Raw genomic sequence first — 26,224 nt, forward strand, 5'->3', positions numbered from 1 at the left:
CAGGTCCCTTATCTGCCTGGAATCATGTAGTTTCAGCATCAGATGATTTTTTTATCCACTCCTTCTCCAAGATTCTGCTAATGCCCATTTTCTAGAAAAACAATGATGGTGAGTGTACATCACCTTTGGTAATTGCAAGAGATTTAATGAATTTTACACCACCCTTTCCAGCCAGTCTTGATGCTTCTTTTTATCTAGATAGAAGGGGTAAGGGGAACTATTACACACTTCTCGTGGATGAAGGTTAGAAGGAACAGCGATATGTTGGGCAATCACAAGCATTCACTTGTCAATCTGCTTGCTCAGATGTTCCAAACAGGATATGCAGATTCTTGTCCAATTCAGTGGGAAAATTTATAGAATTCTGTCACTTGGAGTAATGAAGTCATCCTAGCCAGTTCTGCCTCAAGCAAGGTACCCGCCCAAACGGCCAAAGACAGAGGGATTGGCTTCTTTCATCTACCTTTAAACAGTGCAAGAAAGCTAGTGCTTTCCTCATTTTATCATAAAGAAGACAAAAAGTGACTATCAAGGTCACCTCTAATGCATCTAAAGGAATATATTTGGAAAGGCTTCATTGAAAGAGCTGGTAGGAGGAAAAAAAAAGTTTGGTAGGTAGACGATTTGGCAAACTTTTTTTTTAATTTATTTTTTATTTATTTTCAGCATAACAATATTCATTATTTTTGCACCACACCCAGTGCTCCATGCAATCCGTGCCCTCTATAATACCCACCACCTGGTACCCCGACCTCCCACTCCCCGCCCCTTCAAAATCCTCAGATTGTTTTTCGGAGTCCATAGTTTCTCATGGTTCACCTCCCCTTCCAATTTCCCTCAACTCCCTTCTCCTCTCTAATTCCCCATGTCCTCCATGCTATTTGTTATGCTCAAGTCACCTTTATTTTACCCATTTTATTGACATGAAAACTATGACTCAGTCATCTTTGTTCTTTGAAAGTGAGCTAATACATCTTCTAGAATGTGATACATAATGCTTTAGGGTGCCACTGAGCATCTATAGATCAGGAAGCACTAGGTCTCCGTGCTTAGACTTTATGGATCAGAACATAACCACAACAGGGGAAGTTTCTGAATGAAGCTCCTAGATGATGAGACCAGAATGGAACTCTGTAATCCCAAGGCAACCCCTATACCATATTCATTTTCTATATTCATCTCCTCTACCCACACATTTGCTCTCTTGGAGTCTGTTACTTCTGTTCCACTTCATCTCTCTAGGTTCTAGCCATATTGACAAGACCCAGTGGAAACCCTCTGTCTTTACAGAAGGCCCATCACCAGAGTCTAAGATATACCTCCCTTCCCTATGATTCAGTGCTTGGTTTTTCTTACTTTTGTCTTTAGTTTTGTCTCACAGATTCGTGCAGGTATGGCCAGTGGGTTCTTCTTCCCAATCTTGACCAATTCAGATTGGATATAGCTGATTAGATGAAGATTTCAAGACCATCTACCAAGTCTGTGCAAAGGATCCTTGGTGGATTAACAGCATCTTTATTGGGTGTACAAGTGAGGAATAGGACATTTGGGTCATGTGTCTCCCCTTCCAAAAATTAGCCCTTAAGTACCTAAGGAATAAGAATCTCTCTTTCTTGCCTATATCCTCTGCATATCTGGTGTGTTTCTGACCTCATGGTAGGGACTTACATGGTATTTGTTGATCAACATCCCAAAAGTTGCAATCAACACAATAGGGAATAAGTTCCAAATGAGTCTGGAAAGTAATATCTTGTTTTTAACCAAGAGACAACTCTTCCCCTAGAAGGAAAGTGCCAATACTAAGTATTTTTCTTTGTGAGTCCTAGCCAAATATAAAGTGAAACTCCACATGCAACCACACTTAGAACTAGATTTATTTGTAATATGTTTAGGCTTGTTGGAATTTCTATTGTTTGTATATTTAATCCATGGTACTTTTTGTCCAGTTCCTCTCCCTGGTGCTTCATTTTGGCTTAAATGGTATGCTTCAAGGGAAAAGGGAACAAATACAAAATATATCTGACTGATGAAAAAATAAAATGAAAATATGGCGGGGCACCAGGGCTAATGAAAACAGCCTGCCTGATAAAAATAGTCATATTTGCTTTGAAAACTTGCACCTCTTCCTGAGCTTCTAGAGGGAACAACTGGGTGGTGTCCACGGAAGCATCCGAATCCTGATCTCTGTCGATTTTTAGCAAATTCCAGCAACATTCAAGATTCATTCTCATTTCATAAAAAAAAAAAAAAAAAAAACCCTCCCTATAGTTACAGTACTTACTACTGGGGTTAATTGGAATTTCAACTTCAACGATTTCTGAAAGCTTAGAGCAAAATGTATGTTTGAAAAATAAGAGAAACTTGCAGAGGACAGACAGGTTGGGTTTACAGAGGAGTTTCAGGTTCTTTAGATCATAGGAGAAACAGGCAGCAGCAGGAGCCCAGCATTTGACTGCTCAGTGGATACCTGGCACCAAAATTTCTGGGGAGATCAGAGACGGGGGAGTCCTTACCTGGCTCAGACCTCACATCCTTAGGAAAATGGAAAGGACAACGGACATGGAATGAGAAGGCCCAAGTTCAAGTTTCTCCCAGATGTGACATAGCCTTGCTTTTCCCTCTGAAAAAAAAGAAATAGTCATTTTAACATACACTACGGGGGTCATGATGGCCAGATAAGAAGATGGAAGCCAGAGGACGTGATAAACTATAACCACGGCAAATTATGCTGTTACCACCCAGTGTCACTCCAGCCCAGTTGCTTAACCCTTTGTCCCAATAACCTGCTTTCAAAGAGAGATGGTTAAAGTCTTTCTCCAGGGATATGGACCTCATTTCCACCAAGAACACCTGAGGGATACAACTCCTGTGTGAAATAGTGGCTTTCTATACCTAGATGGCGGAATAGGAGATACAGTTTGACAGGACCCCCTGGTGAGAGTCCTAGCCTTTCATGTATTTTAATGGATGTTGAGCAAACTTTAGGGAGGGTAGAGGAGATATGGGTGTAGAAATTGGGAACTGGTTTCTAACCTTCCCTGGAATCCTACTCAGTAGGGGGTCTCCTGAGTGAAACTAAGGGAGTCTATGACTGATTACCCTACTGACATCTCAAGGCCTGAATCAGAGCCCCTCCTCCTTCCAGGGCAGATTCCTAAGCTAGTTCTAGATGTTTTGTGTCATTTACAGAGATGATTGGCATATAGATGAGAAACTGTCTCTGGTCAAGAGATTGTTAGTTTTTACGAAATGTCAGCAATTTATTCTCAAAAATGCCTCGTATCTACTAGAAGACATCCATTTATTCACCTAACATCTCAGAATGCTTTCTGTGCTAGGAATTCACAATAAAGTGGTGAGCAAGACAGAAAGAGTCCCTGCCTCACAGCATTTGTCCCTAGACCCACAACCACTACACACAGGAAAGCCCTTGAACAAGAGGGACCTCCCATCTGGACATGTGTGATGCTGCGTTTTAAAAGAGCACTGGATTCGGAGTCTTTGTGGAGTGTCAGTTCTTTCTCTCTTACTAACTCACCATCGGGACCTTTCTTTCTCATCCTCTGCTTCCTAATCTGTGACACTGGAGGCCGAAATGGAGTTCTCTTAGGACCCTTTCATTTCTCGAATAAGCTAATTGCTTTACCTTAGGAGAATCTCTGCTTTGCTTTCCCATATATTAAAGAGAAATAATGACATTCTCCCCACCATCACCACTAGCTGTTTTCGAAACCGAGTTTAGGTGATAGGTGAATGTGTTTGAACTATGTGGGGGTCAACATCAGGCGCTATGAAGACTCTTAACTAGGATGCGATCACTAAGCTAGGAAGGAGGAGGACAGCCTTGTGATTTCTTGGGGACCCAGAGTGTACACACCTGTCACCTAAACTAAAATCTTGGAGACACCTGCCCTGTACAGGTGGCTGACATAGCCTGCAATTATTAGAAACTCTTCTGTCTAGAGGACCTAGAGTGCTTGAGGCTGAGAAGTCTCTGTTGCCTAATGAGAAAATAGCCTCCTGCCACCATTTATGTGTGTTCCTTAGGAGCTAGGCTCAAACTGGCTTCTTCTTGTTGCTAAAAGAGCACTTGAACCTTTTCTTTCCCTTTTGCTGCTGTTTGGAGCTTGCTTTTAGAAGCCAACCTACGCTGTCTTTATTGTCCCTAAGCTCGAGATTCCAGAAGCATAGCCCTCTCCGCCCAGGTCCTTGAGTACCATCAGCGGCATGCAGACCACCTTTGCCATATTTCTATTGAGGACTGCACTACAGAATCACCCCAGAGGTATCAGTGATGCTAATTTTGTCCTTGGTTCTATCTCAGACTTGAGTTTACCCTGCCCTTGTAGCCTAGAGTGGGTGATGCAGCTGGTTGGACATCCGCTGTATGGGCTCTGAGTAACCGTGCTCCTCTCGGAGTTGCTTGGCTACAAGGTGGCACTGGGGGAAGGCTTTCCATTTGCCCCGACACCATAACAACCAGACTCAGAAGTGTATTTTGACTAAGAATGAAGACCTCGTGCTAGCCTTTACACAGGGATTTGTTTTCGGAATTCCTCGTTCAGCTAAAAAAATGTTATGACTATTGATTTTGTGGTTTATCTAAATGCTTGAAACAGAATAAAGCCTACAAGCATTTATTGTACTTCCCCCACCACCATGGCCCAGTCCCATGTGTGAGTGGAAAGAAAGTACAAGGGTCAGCTCTGAATCTCCACAGTGTCCTTTAGAGGGGAATTATTTGCAGACGAGAAATTTGCCAAAGTAAGTCGTGCGTCCATGTGTTGGAATGCGTGCTGCTGTCTGGGCTCAACTTGTCTGCTTACCCAGCTATCTCTTTGGTAAAGTGAACCTCACAGGGCCAAGCAGTACATCTCCCCTTAGCTGCCCCAGAAAGAGACAAAGCCATCTCAGGGAACAGGGAACAGGGTTGTGCTACACGGAAATCAGCAAAATACATCAAATATGCTTGTCTTAATGAGAGTGTTAAAATAGATTTTTTACATGTTCCCTCTTATGTATATAAAACACTGACGATGTACCCCACAATGTCAGAATGAGGAGATGGTGGGGGATTAACTATTTCAGTTCTGCATCTCACAGCTATAGTCTTCATTACAGTTCAAAGCATAATTCAAATGTGGCAATGGGTGATTAAAATCAAGTTTAGAAAGATACAATGTTTGGTTTTTCTTTAAGGTTTCCCCAAGTCACTCTGGCCCATGGAAATATTCTCTGTCTTTAAATAAGATATTTAAAGAAGATATTTCCATCTTCTTTCTCTGAGCTATTTTATGACCTTCAGTTGGAAATTATGTACTGCTTTAAAATACCTGGATGGGAAGATTAAATTTGCTTAAATGTTAAAAAAAAAAAAAAAAAAAGATAGTGTTTGCATCACTTCGCATGTAACCATTCCCAATTAATGTTAATCACAAACATAGTGTATGATCATTGCCCAATATTAAAATACACAAGGCACACCCAATTTGATCTAGATTTCCTCCCAGTTAGAATCATGGGAAAGTGTTGGGATGTTTTTCTTTTCGTGTGTACTCAATAATAAAAGACTATCAGTCTGATCAGTAAAAAGTCTTAAAAATAATAAAACTAACAGCAGCTGATTGTAGTTTATCTTTCAGAAAAACAGTTGTTCTATTTTCCATTCCAGGAAGGGAAAAAATTGTCAGGGGTGAACTCTTCTGCACGTTTTGATCACTTGGAATTCATCTTCGTTTTTGCATCAGAGGCTGAAGCAGCCCCAGACCCAGATGTGCAATTGATTTTTGTTCAATTTCAACTCTGGGGAAAATTACACAGAAGTGCGTAATTTTTTCCCTGAATGCCCAGATTATGTAAACACACCCATTTCATTTTAATAACAGAACTAAGGACATCCACTGGGAGAGCATCTAATACTTTCCCCCCCTAGAAATCATATTTTGGGGCAAACCTTGCACAAAAAATGATTTAGAACCTTTTATAACCCAGGGAATAACATCTTACGAGCCACATTGCAAACACATATGGCTACATGTAATGGAAACAATGTACCTTTACTTCTTTTCACTTTATACTGCCATGTTGGTCTCTTTGATCATGTATGAAGCCTTGAAATAGAAAACTTGCCTGGCTTGGTTTGCATTTGTGATCACTGACCTCTAAATTAAAGTGATTCAAACTCTAACCCCTTCCCATATGGCTTGAGCATGAGTTGCCTGAGTATGTTGCTTCCAGCCTGATTTTGAGGAGAAATGGTTATGCTGGCGAGGCAGCCCATGACCCATGGTCCGGTGACATGACTGGTGAAAATGGGCCCATGTGCCATCTTTCTGGTTTCTTCTCTAAGCTGCCCAGATGCTGAAGTTCTTCTTGGACCCCCTTTAGACATTTTGAGTTCTGCTGGGGAGAGGGCAACATATAGAAAGACAGGGAGAGAGAGCCTTTTCCTCAATCCTTTGCCTCTGGTGAGTTCCACAGTGATAAAGCAGAGAGAGAAAATAAGATTAGCTTATCTATGGCACTCTTGGGTCATCCATTAGACTTGGCAATGTGGCCTTCAGTAACAGCTTAGGCTTAGCCTGCAGGGCTGTATGGGCTCTTGAATAAACAGATATATATATATTTTATGAGATTGAGTATAGGAACTGACATCTCCAGATTTTATGGAGGGCTTAATTACTCTCAGAGGTTTAAAGAATGCTCAATGGGAGATACTTGGTCATTTTTACTTTTAAAAATGAAAATTAAAAATAAAAATTGCTTGACACTAGGACCCAAACAAAGGCTTGCTTTAAAAGCATTTGTTTGAGTTATCACTGTTTATGTTTTCCCACAATCTGGACTCTTTCTGGAGTCAACAAATACCATGTTTGCTAACAGAATGAGCGCTAGCAATTAGCAGAGTTCTAAGTGATGCAGGGTAAATAGCTGCATTGTTTGCTGTGAAAATTACCAGGGAAAGACTAACCAGGATTGCTTTTACCAGCTCCATAAAAAATCCCCCAGAGCCTTCTGGAGAAATGCAGCATCATTCAGGAAAGGGTACAGACCGTGGAATTAGACAGGCAAGAGTTGGAATCCCAATTCTGTAATTTAATAACCTTAAAATGTGGTCTCAGGTACCTCATCCATAAAATAAGGGTAATAATGACTATTGCATGGAGTCGTTCTAAGGATTAAATAAAGTGAGTATATGAGCTAATACACATAGTGGAAGGAAATCATTTTATTAGGGTTCGTCCCTTTTGTTTCCTTAATTCCCTGAGGAATATCATCTGAGAGTTTATTTCTGCCAATTTGCAGGAGACATACAAATCAAATATAGTACTTTATCCCCTTTGTCCCAGGCTTGCATAAACCTGTCAAAACTACCCAAGGAAATGATTGCACCAGCACCAAAGTGTGGTCTTCCATTTCTAGCAAGATAAATGACCAGATGTTTAGAGAAAACCTTCCCGGTTTGCACTTAAATACACATACACTAGATGATAGATAAATAGGCAGACAGATACAGAGATTGAGAGAACAGTCCATGTCAAGAAACATCCAGAAATCTCTGCTTCACGGGGGTAAGCAAGTCCTACAGCTGCTATCTTGTGGTCTAGGTGTTAGAGCTGTGACCAGTGTGGGAGAGAGCAGGGCAGGAGTTAAAGCATCCCTAAGTGGGATGGGAGGTGGAATGTTTACAAAAAAAAAAAGACCCCAAAAGAAGACATTCTTGGTAGGTGAATTAGGGGAGGGAAAAAAACCCCACACCACCGAAGAGTTGCTGTTCACGACTCCAAGTGATAGAGGGTACCTGTAGTCTATAATTTCTAAACTTGGAGATGAAAAATTGGAAAGAGAGAAAAACTTCAAATACAAAAAACTTCAATAAGAAAGAAAAGTGGTAATAAAAGAAATATTGAAAAGTGGAATAGATACCACAAAATAAAGTTGTAAAAATGAATCCAGATATTTTAGTAACTGAAAATCAATGCAACTGTATTATCCTTCCCTGTTAAAAGACAATGATTATCGAACTAGATTAAAACACACAAACACACAAACACACATGCACACACACACACACACACTCTCACAATCTCACAAAATCCAGCCACATGTTGTTTATAAGAGGCACAAGATGGTTAAAAGTAAAGGTTAGAAAAGGTATTCCAGGCAAACATTAACCTAAAGGAAGCCTTCATTAATATAATAATATCAAACAAAAGCAATATTAAATGCAAAAAATAATACACTAGAGATAAAGAGGTGAATTTTCTCGAAAGTTAACATTTCTCAGGAAATATGTGTTGAGTTTATAGGTAATGAATAGTACAGCTTCATTCTTTTTTTTTTTTTTTTAAAGATTTTATTTATTTATTTTACAGAGAGAGATCACAAGTAGACAGAGAGGCAGGCAGAGAGAGAGAGAGGGAAGCAGGCTCCCCGCTGAGCAGAGAGCCCGATGTGGGACTCGATCCCAGGACCCTGGGATCATGACCTGAGCCGAAGGCAGCGGCTTAACCCACTGAGCCACCCAGGTGCCCCAATAGTACAGCTTCAAATATTAAAAGTAAATTAACAGAATTACAGTGAAAAATATACAACTCCACATCATAATAGGAGATTTTTACTTAACAGTATTCAGTAGAATATGGAAAACTAGAATGACACAAACAATAAGCTTAACCCTAAGGACATACATAAAACACTGTTCCAACACTTACGAGTAGAAATTCCATTGAGGGAGACACAGAAAATTTATAAAAATTTAATCATATTGTAAGTCATAAAGCATGTCTCAACAAATGGTAAAGAACCCATTTTATCATTAGAATATAAACAAATCAGTTATAAAAATAAATGGAGACAGGGAAATTTTAAAATCCACTTTTAAATAACCCATGGGTCAAATAATAAATCATAATAGAAACTATGGGAATGATAAGTACTACTTAACAAAATAGATGAGATGAAGCTAAAGTAGTTCTTAACAAGAAATTTATAGCCTTGAATGTTTATATTTTAAAAAATAGCTATCGACTGAAAAATTTAGAGAAAGAGCAGAATAAACCCAAAGATAATGAGGAAAAATTAAGATAACAAAAACTAATGAGGTAGAACACAAAAATAGAGGATCACCGACATCAAAAGTCCATTTTCTGAAAAGAATAATGAATCAATAAGATTGAAAAGAATGAAATTGCACAAATAGCATAAAGGATGTAAAGGCATCGTTAATTACACATGCACGTGAAGTTAATTAGATAATAAGGCAAAGTTATAAACTAGGCAGATAAATTTGAAAATGTATATACAATGGACATTATAAAAATACATATTTATTGTCAAAACTAATTTGAGAAGAAAACTGAATGATCCTTTAACCATGAAAGAAATGAAATTGGTCATTTTTTTTTTCCTACTGGAAAACACTGGAGCAGAAGGTCTGCCATAGGAATTCTGCCAAATAGTCAATCCAAAATACATAAAGTCCTTTAGACAACAGAAAAAGTGGGAATATTCCCAGACTTACTCTACAAGGCCAATATTAACCTTGGATCCAAAACTTGACAGAGTATGAGAAAATAAAAGTACACACCTTTCAAAAATCTAGAACACTAACAAGTAAAAAGAGCATTAGCAAGCCAAATTAAGCAATGGATTTTAAAATGACATACCATAAATTTTGGTTTATCCCCGGAAACAAGGTTAGTGCATTATTAGAAAATTATTTAATGTAATGTATCGTATCTACTAATTAGAGGAGGAAGCCATTTGTCATCTCAGTATATACTCAGAAAGAAAATCTTTCAGTAAATGATCATTCAGTAAATTTATCCGTGATAAAAATTCTTAGCAAACTAGGAATAAAATGGCACTTTCTTAACCTGATAAAGGAAACCCTCAAAAAACTCACAGCCAACATCGTATTCGATGGTGAAATATTTTTTAAAACCCCTTTAAAATCAGGATCAAACTGAGGATGCTAGCTCATGAGTCCTAAAGACACATGACCTCGAAAATAACTTTGTATGCGAGGAGACAGGCAACCAGCATGTTCATAGCAGCTTTGATTTTAATAGCAGAAAGCTGGAAATTACTCAATTATCCTTTGACTTAGAATGGATAAATCAATTGTGGCATCTTCATACAGTGGCCTTCTATACAGCAGGAAAACAAATGGACCGGCTCTATGTGTGTCCACATGGATGAATAATATTAAGCAGAAAAGCCAATCACAGAATACATGTACAGTATCATTCCACTTATATGAAGTTTATGTAAATTTCATAAGTAGGCATATTTCAAAGTATGTCATATATATATATATATATATATAAAAGAAAAATAAGGGAATGATTTATATATATAAAAGAAAAATAAGGGAATGATTAACGCAAAATTTAAAATCTTGATTACATTGGTGGGGAACAGGGTGGAAAGGATACAGGAAGGGCTTGTGATAATTTTCCATATCTTGAGCTGGTAACAGATGCGTTGTTGATTCCAACAATGAATCATGGCTTCCCAGACTGGTAGGAGAGATGTGATAACTTAACCCTGCTCCATTTGGCTTCAACTTGGAACGCCTGTGACCCCTCCCCACCCCACTTACCCAATAATTATATTCAACTGATGCAGTTACTCATTGGCCTGCTTATAGTATAAATACCTCTTCTTTATCCTTGTTTGTTTTCTGGGTTTTTTGTTTTTGTTTTGTTTCGCTGTGTGTCCTTTCTATAATCCAGGACTTACGTCAGTGTTGTTGTCTTTTGGATTATAAACTCAAGTGTATGATCTAAAGAGAATGACCAAGAATGTACAGAGGAGATTGCAAGGAAAGACTATCTTATATCTGTATCATTTATTTCCCTTTTAATAGCCAGCCTCTAAAAAGTAATAAAATTCAGGACACAGTATGTACTGTGGCTTCCTAACCTCTCAAAAAAAAAAAAAAGAAAGAAAGAAAAAGAAAGAAGAAAGAAACAAATAAAAATGAGGAATGTTTCCATTCGGTGTGCTGCATGTACAATGCAAAAATTGTAATCCAAATAAACATTTAGAAAAGAAAGATGAAAACTCAAACAAGATCATTCTACCCTCTGGGAATTCACCATCTAACTATGACATACACATAGAGTGAGATAGGAGGAAAGAAAGTGGGTGGTAATGGTATTGCTGACACTAATGTCTGTTCAGGAAATAGAAATATATAGAAAGACGAGTCAGCTAGTTCTTGGGCATTGATCAAAGGAAAAAACATAGAGAGGAAGGTCACTTTATTTTATAAAATCCTCCTTCTGACGTTAGGTGGTTACAGCTGGTCCACCTCCACTGCCCCCAGGGTCCTGGGGTATTTTGGCTAAAGCCATGGGCATTGAGTTTGCAGTGCCCATAAACTCAAAGGAGGTTAGTGCTGGAAGGGATACGACAGAACAGTCATGCGAAAAAACTCAAATACATTTAAGAAGTGGAAAAGTCATGGGATTTGGGGAGGTAACCTAGTGATGTAACCAGAGGAGGAAGCAGTGATAACTGCAGAAAACTTTGGAGGACTTTCCCTTTCCCCACTCTTACTAAAGGCAATCGCTTCCAGAAACTTCCTTTATCGTGCCAGCCACACTAAATATGTCTGCTGGCCCATGGAATACCAGTTTGTGAGCTTTAACAACTCCTATTGCACAGATGGGAGATACCAATAGAGATAGTGATTTACCCAAAATCACGCAAAGAGCAGAGGTGAGTCTAGGATCCAGAGCTGTTCAATATGGTGGACAAAGTCTGAAACCATGAGGGAGGAAGCATGTGCATGTGTTTTTATGCGAACAATTTTTGTTAGCTGGAATAAAACAAGAGGAGTATAGAAGTTTTGTAAACAGAGAAGTTTTATATGGGGGGGTTCAATAAAAGAGACCAAAAACTTGATTGAATAAAACATCTTGCTTCCAGCTCATTGCATCCATGTCCATATTGATCAGCTGTAATAGAGCATGACAGAGGTATTGATTGACTGAAGCAATTCTCAGGTATTTGGGACCTGAAAGCAGCCCTAGACTTTTAGGAAGGCAGTGCTCTACAGAAGCCTGCAATTAGGAAAGTGAAGCGGGAAGGGGCCTGGGCATGAAGTGATCTATATTTATATCTATCAAGTGACATATTTGAAGCAGAAAGTGCCTCATTTTCTTCACCTATAAGTTAACAGATAAGCATATGTTGGTGATTGTCTTGTAAAGAGCTGTTGATGAAATGCCTACTTAAAGTATGTGCCTGGGTTTTTTGCTAATATTGATTTCTAAAACACTGTCAAAAACAATGACAGCAGGGGCACCTGGGTGGCTCAGTTGTTAAGCACCTGCCTTCGGCTCAGCTCATGACTCCAAGGTCCTGGGATTGAGCCCCACTTCGGGCTCCCTGCTCAGTGGAAAGCCTGCTTCTCCCTTTCCCACTCCCCCTGCTTGTGCTCCCTCTCTCGCTGTGTGTCTCTCTCTGTCAAATAAATAAATAAAACCTTTCAAACAAACAAACAAAAAACAATGACGGCAGGTTGGATACACACTTCTACATCTGTCGTCCACTTAAAAAAAAGAAAACACCGAAAAACAACAGCAAAAGCAAACGTTAAGGACACAAATCTGTCAAGATCTGGGAAGCAGCAGGGAAGATGGCAGTGCACACATTTTGGAGGCCAGAAAGCAGACAGGCCGGTGGTCAATGCATTAGCAGACCCAAGCTATTTACAGCTGAGCTAAAAAGAAGATCGTTGAAAAGTTAGAGAAACAACCAGATCCCCCAGACCTCGTCTCCCACTCCTTCCACTCAGTTCAGGAGACTGCCATGCTCCCAGCCGAGCGGACGGCTGAAGCTTTATTCCTGAAGAGGATAGAACAGTTTCTGGGAATGGAGTGCATCAGGCACAGATGAGAACAAGGGTCCGGAAGCGACTTCTCTGGGAAGGGGAAATTGACGGAGTACCTAGTAGGAGACGTCCTAGCAGGATATTTACATAAGTGGGAAAGAGTTTGGGCCTAAGGGAGCCATAAGTATTTAGAAAACCAAACACATTAAGAAACAAGATAATTGGGGCGCCTGGGTGGCTCAGTGGATTAAGCCGCTGCCTTCGGCTCAGGTCATGATCTCAGTGTCCTGGGATCGAGCCCCGCATCGGGCTCTTTGCTCAGCGGGAGCCTGCTTCTCTCTCTCTCTGCCTGACTCTCCGCCTACTTGTGATTTCTCTCTCTGTCAAATAAATAAATAAAATCTTTAAAAAAAAAAAAAAAGAAACAAGATAATTTTACCTCCCGGGAAAAGTGGGCAGGCAGGGGAGGAATCGTGATGGTAGTTTACTCCGGGCTCAGTTTTGGGTAACATCTGAATACTATAATAATGTAAACATTGCATCTTGATTTAATGAAAATGACCATCGTGGGGTGAATAGGGGATGGGAAGAACATGTGCCCTAGACGTGGAGAGAGGAAAGAAGTTGTCCCCTTTTCATAGTGTGAAATCAGATTTTTTTAAGTTGGGACATTTTAATTTTTTATTTAAATTTAAGTTAGTTAACATTTACTGCATTATTAGTTTGAGGGGTTAAGATTTAATGATTCATCGGTTTCATATAACACCCAGTGCTCATAACATCACGTGCTCTCCTTCATGCCCATCCCCCAATTACCCCACCCCCCACCCACCTCCCCTCTAGCAACCCTCAGTTTGTTTCCTAGAGTTAAAAGAGTCTCTTATGGTGTGCCTCTATCTCTGTTTTTATCTTGTTTTATTTTTCCTTCGCTTCCCCTATGAACATCTATTTTGTTTCTTAAATTCTACATATGAGTCAGTCCATTTTTTTTTTTTTTAAGTAGGCTCCACACCCAGTGTGGGGCTTGATCTCACAACCTTTGAGGTCAAGAGTCGTGTGCTCTACTGACTGAGCCAGCCAGGCACCCCTTAAAGTTGGACACTTTTTTTTTTTTAAGTAGCAATGTAAGTACGTGATTTAGAGATAAAAGAAGTAAATGCCAAAATAATCAGCTGTGGGAGGAGGGAAGTGGGTGGAGGGCTCTTGGAGGACGTTTCTCATAACAAATCTTGTAGAACAATTCTTTAAAATTAGGCCTAGAAAACTTCGATATAAAATTCACCAAAAAGTAATAAAAATCCATATATTATTTCTTGATTTCAAACTGATTAATAAAAATAAGCTGGACGTATTGCTGAAAAGCCAACTTAGTGTTTGTTCCCACAGCCAGAGGTGAGGAGGAAAGAGAATGATATTCTTTCCATCTTCATGCTTCTCCTAGCAAACCCACTCCGTCCACATGCTGTTCAAGTGATGCCCTTGGTGTGGGGCGGATGAAATGATGGATCCTAGCTTAAGGATAATGGGAACCAGATGGCCTCAGCCTTCTCAAAACATCTCATTTCCAATTGCTTTTATTTATCTTCCACTTTTGATTATACTTCTTTAGGACACTGTTTGGGTCTTACAGATAGTTAAGAATTATTTTCTGAGAATCGTAACATCATTAGACTTGAAACAGTCTCTCTTACCAACTTCCTTCAGAATAAATCGGACATATGCCTTTTTCTTAAGAAGCCCGAGTGGGGAAGGGACCAGTCGCTTCTCACTTTCCCTGGTGTGTCTTACCGCCTTGGATGCGGAGCTCCTAACCTTTTTTCAGTCGGGAGGCTTTTAATCTCATTAAAGTGGTGGGCTGGCTCTTGAGAAAAATTCCTGTAGACAGATTTTACATACACTTGCAGAGAATTACAGAGTCCCTGATGCCCATTCATGGATCACTTAAGTGTTCATGAACTTGTTAGGAGTCTGATCCGTATCACTGGCTATACTAATAGATTCTAAATAAGTGTTGAATCAAATGAATGGACCCAAAGAGAGGAACTCTAGTTCCAGCTGACTTGGTAGGTGAAAACAAGGACACACAATCAATGCAGTGTTTTATTTTATGTCTTTGATTTTCCTCTTGGAATATGGAAAATTGGTTTTGAATCTCTTTCTCGCCTTGCTCTTTGGGCTCTGTCGGTCCTTGTATCCTTCTCCATTTATCCCGAAGCAGTACAGAAAGAATGTCTTCCCTATTACCTAGACTCCCGAATTTCTAGCCTCAACTTGTAAAAACTACTCTCAACCGTACGTGTTGCTATTCTAAAATCAATCAATCAATCAATCAATCAAGCTCCATTATGCCCAGTTTGTCCCACATGTTCAAGGCTGTCATAAGGCTTCAGTGGATGTCTGGTGAAAATGTGTTTCATATCTCATAAAACCTACATCAAGATGTCAGATGCCCATAATTAATGACGAATTCCTCTTCAAGACATTGCTTTACCTATTAGCCACCTGGAGCCGTCTGGCCAAGTCCTAATCCATTAGGCAGTTGCAGACATTTTGAAGATGTACAAGTCCTAAGGAGAGTTGAGAATACTTGGCAAGTTGAGTAGTGATGAGAGCGCTGGGACGACCTGCGCCCCGGATGTTTTCATTAGGAAAAATGTCCATTTCCGCTCCCTCGGGTAATCAGCATTGGAGGGAACGGCAGCCTTACCTGAGCCCTGCCTCGTGCAGGATAATAAAACTTGCCGTGGCCATGGGAAGAGCTATATAGTAGAGGTCATAGGAAGGTACTTGAGGAATTAACCTTACTCTGTTGCTGGTCCTTCCCATTCTCCGAAAGGCGGTCATGTCTCCATTGAAGTCCTCACCTCGCAGTGCTGCCAACCCCATAAAATTTCATCATCATCCCCTTCTTCATCAGCTGGTTCTCCAGCCAGGTAAGAACAGCTGTGGGGAATGTACACTGTCTCATGCCTCGGGTTTGCCCTGGAAAGACTTGGAACGTCAGGCAGACGCCCATGGCACAACCCCAGAGATTCCGGTTGTCACTCCAAATACGTTCAGCTCATTTTCTTCCTCTGGCCTCTGCCTTCACCTGTTTCACCCCCGCGCACAGGGCCACCGTCTGACTTTCATGGTAGTGGTTATCCTAAGCGATCAGCTGTGAGTATCCCAAAGACTGTGATGGGTCACCAAGTTGAGTAGAATGTTCGCTGTTTTTTTTTTTTTAATTTAAATTCAACTAGCCAACACACAGTACATCATTCGTGTCCGATGTCGTATTCAGCAATTTGTCCGTTGTGTGTCACGGCCAGTGCTTATTACATCACACACCCCGCTTGATGCCCACCCCCCTCCGCCCCTCCCCTCCAGCAGGCCTCAGTCTGTTTCCCATAGTTAGGAGTCTCTCATGGTTTGTCTCCCTCTCTGATTTCTACCCATGCAGTATTCCCTCCCTTCCCTTATGGGCCTCTGCCCTGGAATGTTTTCTATAATAACAATTTTGTCTTCCCTTTCTGGTTCTAAAAACCCAAAGACAACTCCAGTACCTGGTTATTGGTGTCATTACATTGAACCACAAGGACACCTGTTAGGGTGGAACATTCTGTAAAGATGGCCTGAAATCCAGGTGTGAGCATATCCTTTAGCGGCTCTCAGGAAGGGCAGGGGGGGCAGGACGTGGCATGAGTGCTGATGTCACCGAGACCCCTCTAAGGGTGGTGGAGGCCCCAATGGAATGAAAGCCAGCCGCCGGGGTGGTCACCCATGAGCCACTTCCCTTAGGGACAGCGAGTTCACTAGGAGATGGTGTTGATTTCTGTAGGGCGTTCTTCAGAAACAGAGCCAGAAAGTTGCACTCACCCCGAAAATAAAACTGAAACTTACGTTCAGAGACAACAGAATGCGGCACTATTTCCACTGCCACGGAATCTAGCTTTAGCTTTCACAAAGTAAAGGAAGTTTCAAATTACATGATTAAAACCATCTTCTTGGGGTTTAGGAGAGGAGGGGTCCATGTGTTTCCATTTCATGCAAGACTTTTAAGGAGTGTTTATGCGTTGGCTGTCAGCGCCTTGACGGAGCATACCCTCTCCTTTCCCACCGCCTCTCGGGCTGGGCCTACTGCTCTCCCCTGTGCCGCACTGCCTCTGGGCAGGACCCGCTACTCAGCATCTCCTAAGCATTTACACGGAAGATCCTTCTGGAATATTCTCAAATGTGCTCCTCTTTCTCTTTGCTGGGGTCTTTCTCGTGAAGGGCTTCTGCTCTGGCTTCAACATAGAAGTCAACTTCCTCTAAGCTAGCAGCCATTTCCCCTCATCTTTTGGTGGCATTTGGGACAATACTACAACTAAAAAGCCAGCCCTAAAACCCGTGGATTTTTTTTTTTTTTTTTTTTGACCTCCAGGCCTCTGCACCTTGGAACGGAATTCCGTTACTTTGCTTAAACGTGTGTCTGAAGAGTTTCACACTTCCCACGAGCCAATGCTTGAAACAATGTCAGAACATAAAAGCATCTAATAGTCCTTCCCTGTTTTGTCCCCACACTTGACAATGAAAGTCTCATCTTTCATACCCTCTGCCATTATGTTCATATATAAGAATTAAGATGAGCATTTTGAGTATTTCCTTTTGCAGAATTTCCTGCTGAACATCTTACAGCCTTTCTCCCCAACATCAACTAGAGGAAGTAGGTACATTTTACAAACAGAGAAACTAAGACAAAGCATTTCATCCAGACTGGTTTAAAATGACCAAGAAAGGGGCATCTGGATGGTTCAGTGGGTTAAAGCCTCTGTCTTCGACTCAGGTCATGGTCCTAGAGTCCTGGGATCGGACCCCACATCAGGCTCTCTGCTCGGCGGGGAGCCTGCTTCCTCCCTCTCTATCTCTGCCTACTTGCGATCTCTGTCAAATAAATGAATAAAATCTTTAAAAAATGAAAATAAAATAAAGTAAAATTACCAAGAAAAATAAGTAGAGAGGGAGTAAAGAAATGAAACAAGAGTGGCAGACGGCGACGGTTGTGGAAACAGAGTGGTGATCTCAGTGTGGTTTCAAAATACTATTCTCGCTACTTTTGTATATGTTTGGAAAGGTCTGTAAAGTAAAAGTGTTAGAATTATAAAAATAAGACTCCTTAAATTTAACCCTTGGGAGAAAGAGCATCTCTTCTGTATCTACCCCACGGTTAAGATTACTGCCCAGCCCACCCCCCGCACTATAGAAAGTGCTCGCAATAGCTGAGCTCTCTGCTAGAAGTCCATTGAAACCCTGGGTCGTGCGTTTCCAATCATTAGCACCTGCCCGTGGCCTTCAGTTGTTCAGATTTCCTCCTGAGCGTTCCATGGAAGCCTGTGTTGTACCCCAGGAAGACATAAGGGGATGTCATTTCGAATGCCATGAAATCATCTTTTTTGCACTGTTCCGTTGTGATAATGTGTGTGTTTCCCCGCAGCTTCTCTCCAGTGTACGCTGCTCCCTTTCCATGTTATCGGTGCCGCCACCTCATTCTCTTGTTGTTAACTGAAGAATTGTTCGTCTCTATGTAGGCTTCAGATCTGCATCTGCTTTATGTGGTTCCATCTGCTCTGCATTGTAGTTTCTTTGTAATATATTAGGTGCTGGGAAACATTTAAAGAGACAGTCAAGTGAGTGTGAGCCTTGAGCTTTCTCCGTCTCTCTCTCTAGCTCTTCTCTCTTAACAGAAATAAAAATGGTGTTTGTCACCGGGTGGAAATCACTTTACCTTTGGAAATTTGTGTACCTGCTTTTTAAATATTCTTTTTTTTCTCTCTCTCTCTCAGTCATTGTAAATTTTTTTTCTCTTTCCCTTCTTCCTTAGCATCATCCCTACCCACTCTCTCAGAACTCTCAGAACTAAGTGATTTGGTCTTCTTGGACAGATTGAAATGAAAGTTAAACACTCCACACCAAAAGGACTGGTATATAGTGGACTGAAAATCCAAGGTGCCCTTGGGTCTGTGTGTCTCTCTTTCATACTCTGGGTGAGCAGCTCCCAATCAGGAAAGGGCAGCATCCAAATTCTGGCTTCTGAGTCAGCAGAGGTGGCTTAAACCCCACCTCTGCAAGTGGCCTTCCCCTGGCTTAGTTGGGTTCCCTGTAGAGCAGCACGATGGTACCCACTTTGGAGTATTGTCGTGAAGATCACCTTCCCGAAGTTTCTAGCACAGAACCCATCATCTATTGCCAAAACTTCAGAAATGGTCAGTAGCTATAATTACTATTAACTCTACAAGTCACTGACAGCATGGGAAAGTGCTAACTATGGACCGTAATAGCTACAAAAAAAATAATGTGTTTTCTTGGTTGCCAAATTAAGTTGAAACCAATTTTCACATTAACAGCAGGCATTTGCTAACTTAGAAAACACAGCTACCAACGAGGCTCCAAAAGAAGGTCTTTGACGCTGATGCTCATTTAATGTGTCATATTTGCTTTGGGTGAAAACTTTTGCTGAAATGTGAGAGGCTTGTTGGATTTTTTTTTTTTTTTTTCCTTTCTTGTCTACCCAACTGTCATCATGTGCATCCTCAGAGGTGGAAGTCTTCTGACCGGGGCTTAGTTAGGACAGGAGTTTCGTGCTTTGATTTTGTTTTGTGTTTGAGGTTCGTAATGAAGAGCTCAGAAGGAGAATTGTTAGATGCTCTAGGGGAAACACGGACGTCACCGTCTTTCTGTTTTCTGAAAGTTGAAAACGACAAAGAACAGCAATGCTAATAAGTGGTACTGTGTCTAGTCGAGTTCAAAAATGTAATTCGCTACTTCTGAGGAAATCAAAGCCTTTGATGAGAGGAGCTCTTTTGACAAATGAAAAATTCTAAGAGTGATGGTAAAAAAAAATTTTTGGTAACATCTGTATTCGTGCATTTGCATTTTTAGCAAACATTTGTTGAACATCTTCCGTGGGCCAGGTATATTGTTAGGTACTGGGATGTTAAAATGAGGAAACTTATTGTAAAAGGAGAGAAGTGGCTTGGTTAAATTCTGTAATTTTAGGAGTGTTTTCAAAAGGAGCTCATTGTGAATGTATGGACTGGGTTTAGATAAAGTCACAGAGGATGGTGCTGTACCCCAGCCATCGTGACAGTGGGGAGCCGTGACCGCCCCTTGGTCTCAATGATCAAGGGGAAGAAGGAGTAAAGCCTGGAGCCTGGAGAGAGGCTGGTAGGCAACCGCCACCTCTAGGGCACACATAGGCCTCATGCAGTGAGATCTAGGCAATCCAGAATGGCCTGCTCTGGAGGCAGCTAAAGAGGATTAAGCCCTCCACCCCCACCCCCACCAGAGGGGAAGAGAGCGCCCTTGTGTGTTTCACAGAGGTCAGCCTCCCCAAGCACAGACCAGAGTGGAGAAGGATCTGGAAAGGGCAGAGGGGAAAATCAGCACAACGGGACCTCCTTCGAGAGACTCAGTGTAACAGTAGAAGGCACAAGCGGATAAATTTACTACCCATAATAATTAACATGGTATGCTATTTACAGAATAATAAGAGAGCGCAGATGACAAAGCTACCAGCTCTGGTCCTAGGGAACATTCAGTCTGGATCTCAAAAAAAAACGAGTCCAAGTTCGCCAGATGACAGAGGAAGAAGGAGGACTAGCACAAGGGGCAGAGGAAAAGGCCAATCTATAAATCACCCAAATATGCAAAGCCTGCCTAGAAATCAGGTGTGACTCCAGCGTGAGGTATACAGGACCCGGGGAAAGATTTGGGATTCTGCAAGGCTTTGTTTGCACGGGTGGAGAACATGGCCCCGAATCCCTGCAACAGGTGATTCTTGTGCCCAGCAGGCTGTTTGAGGGCAGGCGTCTCTGTGCGAGCCGTGCCAGGGACAGCACTTGGCACACGGCCCGTGCTCGAGAGCTCTTTGGAAAATGAAGGAACAAGTGAACCTGAGTCCCAAGACTGCATTTTAATTTATTACAATTAAATTTGATATTGATTAACAGGGACTACTATTTTGAGTCTTCCCTTTTGGTCCTGGAAATAAGTAGATCTAAAGAGCAGCAGTTTTGTGGGGCGGGATGAGGAGTCAGGACGGCTGTTCTTTGCTGGAAACACTGTTTCACCCTCCGCATCTCAGCCACCCAGTCTGGAAAGTGAAAATCGTGCTCACTGCACGATAATCTCACAATAATCGTGAGATTATTGTGGAGATCAAACAGATCAAAGGTGCCTTGACAGGTATAAAGAACTTGACAGGTAAGACGCAGTGATGCCTCCTCCTCCCACATAAGTGAATTTTTCAAATAATGCAGTGATGTTCCATTAACAAGGGTTTCTCATTCTCAGCTCTATCTGCATTTGGGCCCAGAATACCTGGGGGGTGGGAAGCTGTCCTATGCATTTAAAGATATTTTTGCAACAGCCCTGGCTTTTGCCCATCAGCCATCGGTGCCCACACCCCCTCTTCCACCCCAACGACTGGTTGTGATAACCAAAAATGTCTCCAGACGTCCTGATGTCCCCTAGAGGGCAAAATTGTTCCCTGGTTGCGAACCACTGCCTTGAACATTCCTTTTCCTTACCCATTCTAGATGGAAATCTTTCTAAAATATGTTGGTCACATCCTTACCCGTTAAACACAGGCTCCTGAGTCACTACAGGAGAATACTGGCTGCAACCATCATAGAATCTTTAAAATGGCTTAGCAGTATTTGCTCACGCCCCTGGTCTGCTGTGTCGTGTCGTTCCTCGTGCCTGCATTTCATGCATTTTTCTCTTCCCTCCCTCTCTCCCCGTGAGGCTGACAGCTGTCATTTTCCCGTAAGCATTGAAGTGTACGAATTTGCTATTTCTAATCTGCTCAGGATTTAAAAAGCAGTTAGCCAGCTTTCTTAGAACGCATCTAAAATGAGAATCAACAGTCCCTGAGTTAGGGTGTGCAGGAGCCTGCCAGATGGACTTGGTCCGTGGGAGCCTTGCAGAGGCCTTCCTGTTCTCACTTCCCAGCTCCTCTGCCGTCAGGGACGTCTGCCAGGTAAGCCTGGTGTCATCCTGCTTATTAGAATATGACTGGAGGATGTTAGGAACATCAGCTTTCCCATAGCCTCGATTTCGGATGAACTAAGAGGGGGTGGGTGTCTGATAACAGTTGAAACCTGCCTGCCAATTGCAAAGCAACATTTCGAAGAACAATGAGTCTTTGATTTTTCCCACCACCTTCCTCACTCCTGCTTCCGTCTAGAAATTATAGGGAGGGCAGTACATCATTCGGTTGTCTACGAGGCCGCACAGAGCCTGGTATCGCGTACGTCGATAAGACATCGGTGATACCTGAAACAAAATAAGTCTAGGGTCTGAGCCCTGGTCTAGTGGGGTGGTCCTGAGCACACAGTAGGCCGTGTTTGTGGGAGGAACCCCATCCGGGAGGAACAAGAACAGAACCCCACTTTCCAGTTGTCTGTGGGGAAAAAAAAACTCCTGTGAGGTGTGGCAAGCCAAAGATAAGGACTTCAAAACTCCAGATGAGGCAAGCGGTTTGTCGCAAAAGCACAGGCTAATCTTTCATGTCACAGATAAAGAGGGAGCCCTAATAGGCCCAGAGACAGGAAAATAAAATGACTGAATGTCAGCGTGTTTCCTCTTCTGCCACAGCTCTCTTTAAAGAGCACTGATTGGGGATGGCCGCGGGTTCTGGCTCGCAGCACCAGTCCGCCTCGCAGCACCAGTCCGCCTCCCTTGATTTCCTCCTTTGCCAGTGCTCATGTTTTTCACTGGGCGCGAGGGGAGGTTAAGACTCTCCGTGTCTGCCTGACACCAGCGGGTAGCATCTCAGGGGTCTCTGACAGCTCACTCGTCCATGTTGTTAGGCTATTTCTGTCTCCTATAGCACGGAGTGATCCGTCACACCAGCATAAAGCAACCTGTGGGAGAACTTTTACCCGAGTGCTATGCAAGGGCCGAGGAAAGCATTCCGGTTCAGAACGGTTCTGTGCATCACGAGAAAGCGATCAGTGTCCAGTAGGACTCTAAACACCGCCGGAGGAATGACGTTCGACTTGCTACATTTTCTCAAGGTCATGACTGGTCTTAACAGTCCCCAGGGGTGACAGGTTTCCAGATGGTGATTCTGGACCAGCCAGACCCTTGAGAAAGGAGGCCAAAACTGCCCAGTTTCCACCGGAGAATATGAAACCTGAGATCATGCTGATAATGAGATCACCCTCAGAGCTTGTCCCGGGGTCCATGCTAACCCCAGTGTATCTCGTCTCCTGAAGGAATGAACCCAGGGGTGCTGTGACTTTCAGATTTTATCCGTCACTTCTGTAAGGAGTTCCGCTGAAGCCATCCAAACAATCCGACCAGGCCGAAGTCAGGAAAATGGCCAGTCCTCAAAATACAAATCTTACAACAGAGTAACCATCTATTTGTATTTTCAAAAAGGCAATGAAAACATCTCTCTATTTGCCTTGGGTTCTGCAGTCTCGACATTTCAGATAGGTCACTGGTTAATTGGGCTGGGTTAATGGCTCTTTTCATTATGGTGACTTTTGCCCATCTTTCTGGCAGAAGGGGCCTGATTAAATCATGGGCGGCTGTGGGTGAAAGATATTGCTTCTGTGGCATTTAGCCTCCCCAGAGACTATAGAGCTTGGGGGGAGGAGGGACTACATGGAGTGACTTTGGAACATGGCGGAAAACTTAGCTTTGTTTTATCTACGTTCACAAGAAAGAGCAGCAGTTAGTGGTTCTGAGTGCCTTTTCTGAGGAGATGATTACACAGAACCTGCGGCAGTTTCTTGAGGCCAGTGTGTCTAGAGTGGGAGCAGACAGGGGAGTGGTGTGAGGTGAGTTCAGATGAGGCAGGGCTCGTAGTAAACTATCCGGAAATGAGGGATGAGGGCCGATGCGTAGGCCAAGGTGGGAGCAGAGCAGTTGGTAAATTCTGGGTTGAATTCTTGTGATCTGCTCGAATCCAAAGTATCCTTAAATTTACAAAAATTGAAAAAATTAAAATTAAAAAAAAAAAATTGAACAATGAGTCTGTGGCTCAAAAGAGATGCAGAGATCTTAAAGCGATCCTGCTGTCCAATTCATAATCACGTAGAGTCCTTGCTAGGTGCTCACCATTTTTCCATCTGTGATTTAAGAGAATCTCTCCAAGCCTTTGAGATGTGTATTATTATCTTTATTTTGAAGATGGACTGATGAGGGCTTTGTCCATGTTAGCCTTAACCTGCTTTGGGTTGAAACTTGACATGTAGTAGGGCTTTATTTGGGAATGGGAGAACTAAAACTGGAAAAGGGGTTTTCTGATTCTGTTTTGTCCATTTTCTACTACATGAAGTTCTTCTTATCCTGCATAGGTTAAATTAGTTTTTGAGTTCTGGTCTAGGAAACTAACCACCAGGAAGAGGCCTGTTTCAATGAGGGAAAAAAAAGAAAAGAAAAGAAAAGTCTTCTCATAGTAAATGTAAAACATTGTCAACACATAGCCCATTTGTAACTTGTAGGCTAACCACATATGTTTGCACTAGTTATAAAGACTAAGTTCTCTGTATAGTAAGTAAATACGTGTGTATATGTATATGTATATAATTACTTATTTACTTATGTATCCTATAGCCACTAAACCCAGAAAAATTCTGAAAGAATAGATATCAAAACATCAACAAGAGCTATCTCCAGGATTTACGGTCCCTTCCTTTTATTTATGTATGTGTTTGTTTATTCCTAATCTAAAATGTCTTCCTATCATGGGAACGGAACACAAAGTGTATTTCTTAGAGACAAGAAGTAAAGAAGGCACACACCTGGCTCATTCTAGATTCAGGTGTATTTGATCTTCCCGCCTCCAGTTTGCTCCTCCTTTCGTACAGGTTTCATCACGATGATGCAGCTTAAGCGATCAATTTGAAGGTGACTCTTCCCAAAGTTTGAGCAGGTATCAAGATTACAAAAGCATCAACTCAATAAAACTGGGGCCCATTGTGATCCTTAGGATTGAGAGAACCTTTGGGGAAGTCACTGCGGGGAAAATATGAGAAACCAGAGGGAAGGAATAGAAATACCTGATCTTTAAGACCCTCAGTGGGAGGCATCATTTTGAAGGAGGAGATGAGCAAGGGGGAAACTAACACCAGAATTGTCGGTTACAGCCTCTGAAATCAGTCTGGGAGAGGAACAAGGGGCAAATCTCAGAGAAGGGCCCTCGAAAGACAGAAAAACACAGGCCAAGGAGACTAAGTAGACAAGTTCCGAGCTGTGTGGTGGAAAGTTTGAGGAACGGCACCCACATGCCCTGGGCCCTGGTGTGTTCGAAAGGCTCGTCACGTGGTGTGATCACGTAGGAAGCAGAGGGACTCTCGTGACTCATTTGTGATGGGAAGCAAAGGGGTGGGTTGAGGGTGGCGGTTGTGTAGGAGGAAGGAGCAAGGCCCCCAGGACAGAAGGAATGGAAACAATTTAGATACGTGTTATTAATTATTGTCTCCAAAGAGCCTGGTGTGGCAAGACCAATGATGACATAGGGGATATTTCTTAAATCCCTCCCAACATAGCTCACTGTCTCCTTCTATGTGGCATGAATCATCATCTCTGGAACTTTCTTGTTTCCAGCAAGGAGGCTGCAGCACTGATAAAGGCTGTTGGCGGGATGTTACGTCACCGCCATTTCTGTACCTGTGGTTCACCTTCCAGGCAGCCCCGGCCTGAAAGACCCCAGGGTACAGGCATTCGATGCAACCTAATACTTGACATACAGGCGGTTGATGGAAATGATTTTTCAAAACCTGTTATATTCTGAAACGAGTGGTTTCTGGCCCCCTGCTCCCACCATCCTCCTCTACATTTTTTATCTTTTGCCCACAACAGATGTGGCCGATTTTCACATAGATGGAATCTCTTTGACTGGCAAGAGACTATGGTTTTAGCTTTATTATTGTCATGGTGGTGGTTGTCATTATCATTTCAACTTCACCTATTTCTAGAAAGTGAGACAGTTTTCTTTGATACAATGGAAACCTTTCAATGAGATTGAAATGTAAGAACTTTTTAATAGAGGGGACAGTTATAAACTGTAAGCCCAACAGTTGTATTTTCCATTCTGGGTATTGTCTTCTTGGTGCACAGCAGGTACACGATAAATGTTTTAGAATTAAGAATAGTGGAGGGTGCCTGGGGGGCGCCTTTGGCTCAGGTCATGATCTCAGGGTCCTGGGATCAAGCCCCACATCGGGCTCTCTGCTCAGCAGGGAGCCTGCTTCCTCCCTCTCTCTCTGCCTGCTTCTCTGCCTACTTGTGATCTCTGTCTGTCAAATAAATAAGTAAAATCTTTAAAAAAAAAAAAAGAATTAAGAATAGTGGGTCTGATTTCACATACTATACCTCTCTATTTCCTGTTAGTGTCCTATC

At 42.1% G+C, this 26,224-nt stretch overlaps 1 protein-coding gene across 4 annotated transcripts in view; it reads left to right on the forward strand.

The window, feature by feature from the left end:
* SAMD12 (sterile alpha motif domain containing 12) overlaps positions 1 to 26,224 on the forward strand; it is a 378,982-nt gene that overhangs the window by 299,824 nt on the left and 52,934 nt on the right. The window contains exon 5 of one of the 4 annotated variants that reach the window (XM_082721795.1): positions 15,684 to 15,780. The exons of the other annotated variants lie outside the window; for them this stretch is intronic. Within the exon in view, the coding sequence (XP_082577921.1) occupies positions 15,684 to 15,780 (97 nt within the window). The remainder of the gene's footprint in view (positions 1 to 15,683; positions 15,781 to 26,224) is intronic. 4 annotated transcript variants of the gene reach the window in all.

Source organism: Mustela nivalis (genome assembly GCF_964662115.1).
Source record: "Mustela nivalis genome assembly, chromosome: 2".
Taxonomy (NCBI): domain Eukaryota; kingdom Metazoa; phylum Chordata; class Mammalia; order Carnivora; family Mustelidae; genus Mustela; species Mustela nivalis.